At 40.4% G+C, this 5,458-nt stretch overlaps 1 protein-coding gene across 2 annotated transcripts in view; it reads left to right on the top strand.

Moving 5' to 3' along the window:
• The first annotated feature begins 37 nt into the window (after positions 1-37).
• Positions 38-5,458, top strand: part of lhx3 (LIM homeobox 3) — a 10,711-nt gene continuing 5,290 nt past the window's right edge. Inside the window, exons 1-3 of one of the 2 annotated variants that reach the window (XM_024299536.2) lie at positions 38-504; positions 4,185-4,356; positions 4,454-4,656. In XM_024299536.2, the coding sequence (XP_024155304.1) occupies positions 435-504; positions 4,185-4,356; positions 4,454-4,656 (445 nt within the window). In that variant the 5' untranslated portion in view covers positions 38-434. Of the gene's footprint in view, positions 505-2,417; positions 2,594-4,184; positions 4,357-4,453; positions 4,657-5,458 lie in introns of those variants that run through there. The other variant, XM_024299535.2, reaches the window with a different exon arrangement.

Genomic DNA, 5,458 nt, shown 5'->3' with positions numbered 1-5,458 from the left:
TTGAAAGACAAGACACGTGTAGCACAACACAGACGAGGAGAGCGAGGGGAGGGCCAGAGTGGGCTGGTGTTTGTGAGCGTACTTAAAGATAACTTGAAGGGATGTCGGAGCTGCACACACCCGTAAAGCCTGTTTGGAGAAACTCCCCCTCTTTCAGCACCCTGGACAGAGGCAGCGCCGCTTCCTTTGACCACAGCGGAGCGGTCAGCTGACGCGCCGGATGGTCACGCACTTCCCCATCCAGACACCCAAGAGTATCTATGAACGTCCAGAGCTCCTGGTTTGGGTGCCCAGCGGAACCGGTGGAAGTCATTTTTGAACGTTTTTTCCTCTGAAATCGAAAGGACTTTAAGAAACTTTCTGAAAATACGTCTTTTTTTGATAATTATTTTTCATCAAAGTAACTGTACTTTTAATTTTGGAGCATCTTCAAAATGTTGCTTGAACATCCGGGCTCAAGTTGCCAAAATAGTGGAAACTTTCCCCGGTACAGTTCAGGACAAGGTAAGACACTTTTATCATTTCTGTGCAACCAAATATTATTTGTTTTAAAGAATTAGATTAAACATTAAAAAATCTAATTTATTTGGTCAAAATGTTAGAGACAATAACTTAATGTGAAATTGTGACAAAAGAACCGAAAATCGGTACAGCAGGATGTTTTTTACGCAAAAGTAGGATGCATTAAATAATTTAATAATGCTTCCAATTATTTATATAAACAAAACGAGTAAATTATTATTATTTTTTATCCAAAATGAAAGTCCATTGTGGTAAAGAAGAATCCCGAAAACCTTCGACCCCTCCTGGTGTAAACAGACTCCTCCGAGGCGCCTCTTGTGCGGGAGACGTTGTGAATCCGTAATGAGGCTTCATTGTTGGCGAATCATCCCAACAGATGTTCTGCGCGTGCTGTCATTTCACACCGCCGCCTGTAGTTGTCACGGGAGTGCGGGTCGCATGCATGCAGCGGGATCAGGGATCGGGGGATCAGGATCCGGATCGGGGCGCGGAGGGGCCCGACAGCCTGCAGGCGGACGCGCAGCCGCATCCATCCGCTCTCCCTGCGCGCTCGCCAGCCCGGGTTGGCACAGCAGCTGTCTCCTTCTGACAGGTGGAGCACCTGAGGTTTCCAGAAAGGCTGGAGGTGGAGGCCCTCCAGAAAGAACTAAATTATTGACGATTGGTCTGATAACTTAGCAATATTTCGCAAAAAATACGCATTTTTACTAATTGATTTATTTTATACAAAATATTAGATTTATTTTAAAATATTTGCAACTTTCTCTCACTGACTGACTGACCATTACTCTGATGAGTATTTTATGGCTTTGTCGTCGCATTACTGTCGACTCACCCCCCCAAAAGTGAACGATCAATGTGACATAAAAATGATTACAAAGCTGAAAAGTAAGAGGCGCACCTATGAACCGCGCGCACCTTTCTCCAAAACGCCTTTCATATACTTCCGAAACGAAGGCAAATGGGGCATTGATTTTAGATTCATCAGCGGCTCCGGCCGGTTCTGGCACTACCCGTGATTTCCCCAGGCGCTCTTTTGTGCCAAGGATCAGTGTCAATAAAATTCATTGGGGTGCTGGCCCGATCAACATGTTATTGAACAGCCAATCTCTGCTCTAAATAAACACTTGTCTTTGAGAGGTCTGCGTGCGCACCCGAAAGGGAGACGGTCTGCGCGCGTGCAGGCCTTTTGGTTAAATGTTCAAGAATCAGCAATTGTGAAATCACATAATTATAAGACAATCTTTAATAAAATATTCACAGATTCATGATTATTTTTATGTTTCTATAAATAATTTTATATTTAAGCGACTTAAATTATAGATTTTTGTGAAATACAAAAAAGAAGAACAACTAATTTGCGCATTTACGCACTTTTTGAATATGTTTCTTGTGTGTTTTAATATAATATTTTTGCTGTTTCTTCTGATCTATTTTTTAAATGTGGATATTTATCTTCAAAATGTTTTAATGGACAATTGGATGTTATATTTTGAACAAGAATATATTGAATAATCCCTTTAAACTTTCCAAAAATGGGGAGACAAAACGAAAGTATATTTTTCTCCATCATATGTGAGGATTTTAGCAAATTAAATAGGGAAAATTATAAATTCTACAAAATAACTAGAGTCAGGAACTGATCCTTTTTACTAACTTTGAAATATTTTTGGATTTTCTTCGCCAAAAAAGGGCCACTTAAACTCTATTGGGTTCCTCCCCCTCACCTCCCTCTCATTCCTCTTCCGGGTAAGATGCTGCCTTTAGGTGATGTTCTCCCTGTCGCCAGGGAAACGGCGCCGCGTAATCCTCTCCAAGCTTTAGCATAAAACTTCGCCGCACCTCGGCGGTTGTCTCTTCCCTTTCTGGACTCGTCCTAAAAAGAACAAAATCCCGACTCTTGGCCAGCGCTTGTGAGTGTGCGCTCGGGAGCGCGCGTGGATGGACACAGAAAGCGTGCGTAAATGAGGAGCGATGGCCGGACGCGGTGTGCGCAACTCTTCCAAAGAGGCTCCTGATAACACGGAGATGCTGCTGGCTCTGTTGTCGCACAGTGAAGAGTTACGGAGAGGTACATTTAAGGGAACATTTTCACCGGGATGATTGGTTTATAGAGTGCGTAATGCATGATGGTGTGAAGAAGGCCTTTGGGTTGGAAGATGACACTTATTTGTAAATATCACACCACCTATTTTGAGAATCTTCATTTTTAGAGTCGATGAACTGCGCATGTGTGATTTTGGGAGCAACAGATCTGCTTTAATGTAACCTTTTAAGAATGAAACTACTACAAATTTGTTCGGATTTAAATTTGTTTGGGCAAAATTCGAAAAAAAATCACATTTAAGATAACATTTTTGAATTTTACGTATTTTTCCGTAACCTGGTGTTTTAATATATTTATTAGTCCAAGTTCTGGTTCCGACACTTGCAGTGGAGAGAGGGTGAAATTACGTTTGGGTTTTCAGTTCTGCACAGTTTGAATATTCCTGAAAGCTGAGCAAATTGCTTGAGCGCCTAAATGAGACCCCAGGCCGCATGCTTTCTAGTTTTACCGAGCGCACTGAATAAATGATGACCTGTATACACCTGCTCCTGCCTGCCGCCGCTGCTGCCGCTGCCGCGCCTGCGCAGGCCCGCTGGCCATGCAGCGCCAAATGGCTCGTTAAAGTTTTATATCTTGTCCACAGCAGAACAAAAGGAGTGCGATTCCTTGCGCGGTTTGAATATGAAGTGACTGCTCTTCTTTTAATTAGTAATAAAGAAGCCTATGGTTACGTCTCACCTGATATTTCAGGAGTCCTAAATGGTTACGTCGATGGTTGGTTCTGAAAACAGAATTTAAAATCGAAGGACATGGAGCTGCAGCGTCTAAAGTTTGATGTCAAAAAATGAATATATTTGCTGAGTCTGAGCTTGATCAATAAAAACTTCTAACTGACTGACAGAATTGGAAAAAATGAACTCATAAAAATAAAATTGATTCTGGACATTTTATTTTAGATTTAAAAAATCGAAGTGATCAATGCATTTCTCAGTTACACGGAGGGGTTTGATTAACTATTTTAGTGACTGTGGAGCAAAAACATGCGCAATTATTATACATTTTTATTTTTAAAAATACCCCAAATGTGCAAAAAACTAATTATGAATAAAATGTCAATTTTATGTTCGATTTAACTCAAAATATAAAAAAAAATAATAATATTTTTCCCCAAAACACAAACGTATCAATTATTAGTTGAAAACTTATTTTATTAGCTCACACAATAAGAAAATAGATGAAAAAAAACTTTATTAATTTGGAAAAAATACACTCAAAGGTGGATTAGCCTATAAGGCCAATTTTTATCATAAGCACGACGATGATTTTTTTTAATGCAATCATATATTGTTTTATTTTGTTTCAACAACAACAAAGAAGAAGATAATGAATATCTTTAATCACATCATAAATAGCAGTTTTAAGAACGAAAACACAAAAAGAAGATCAATATTAATGTGACTTAGTAAAGAAAGAGGAATAATAAGAATGAAAATTATTTTAAATAACGTGTCGTCAGAGTTGTGCGCCAACGCGTGATTTTATTTTGAAATTTACGCACGTTCCAAGCGCAGTTGCCGGTTTTGCAGCCTCTAAGATGCTGTGTTGCTCTCTGCAGAAATCCCCGTGTGCGCGGGCTGCAACCAACACATCGTCGACCGCTTCATCCTCAAAGTGCTGGACCGACACTGGCACGGCAAGTGCCTGAAATGCAGCGACTGCCAGGCGCAGCTGGCGGAGAAGTGCTTCAGCAGGGGCGACAGCGTCTACTGCAAAGACGATTTCTTCAAGTCAGTCAACTGAGACACCTTTACATGTTTTGCGTAAAACTGGTTATATAAACAAGTTTTCATGCACTAATGGGTTTTATGTTGATGTCTCCAAAAGGAGATTCGGGACCAAGTGCGCAGCGTGTCAGCAGGGGATCCCACCCACGCAGGTGGTGAGGAGAGCGCAGGACTTTGTCTACCACCTGCACTGTTTTGCCTGCATCGTGTGCAAAAGGCAGCTGGCCACGGGAGACGAGTACTACCTGATGGAGGACAGCCGACTGGTCTGCAAGGCCGACTATGAGACTGCAAAACAGAGAGGTGAGCGACTGTTCCTAAAGCACTCCAGCTGACCCGAAAATAAACACAGACGCGCAAATTTCAGTCCGAAAACAACTTGATCCACTACCTGGAGCTGTGCGCTTGATGTGACAGTGAGGTCATCCATAAACCTTGACCCGGCGGCGCTAATTGCATCATTGCCTGCAACCCAATCGATACTAAACTATAAGAAGTGGAGGCCGGGAGGCTTACACGTGCACTCTGCACTTGAAGGGATCAGCTCTCAATAATTCTTATTATGGTGACGGAGATCGCGTGGGGGGCCAACTGGAAAAAAAAAGAAAGAAAAAACAAGGCACTGACCTGAGCTCAGTGACTCCCCAGGGGCCGCAAAGTGCGCCTGCGCGCCTCAGTTTGCAGACAGCCAATATTTTTATCTGCATAAGGAATTCTCATAAGTGTTAAAAACAATTTTAAATTGTTTTTTTTTTTAAGTTATTTGAAAATATGGATTTAATATATTTTTAAGGGACATGTTAAAATAAAAATGAAGATATTTGCAAGATTTTTAAGGGAAAATATATTTTAAAAATTAATTTTCACCTAAAATGCTTGTTGACATTTTAAAAATGCTTATTTATTTGTAAAAATTTGCCAAATTTTTTCTTGTCAATGCACTCGTTAAATCATTTTTTGCAAAAAGCATTAATCTAATAAAATACGGAGCTGAGTTGAATCACACTTTTGCTTATATTGGATGAAAATCATTAAACAAAATACTTATTTAATTTAAACTTGCTATGATAATTTTTTTGTCAGATCAAAAAAAAAAAAAAAACTA

The sequence above is a fragment of the Oryzias melastigma genome, linkage group LG12 (assembly GCF_002922805.2).
Source record: "Oryzias melastigma strain HK-1 linkage group LG12, ASM292280v2, whole genome shotgun sequence".
Lineage (NCBI taxonomy): Eukaryota > Metazoa > Chordata > Actinopteri > Beloniformes > Adrianichthyidae > Oryzias > Oryzias melastigma.
Note: the sequence above shows the minus strand (reverse complement) of the source record. Positions and strands in the feature narration are given on the sequence as shown.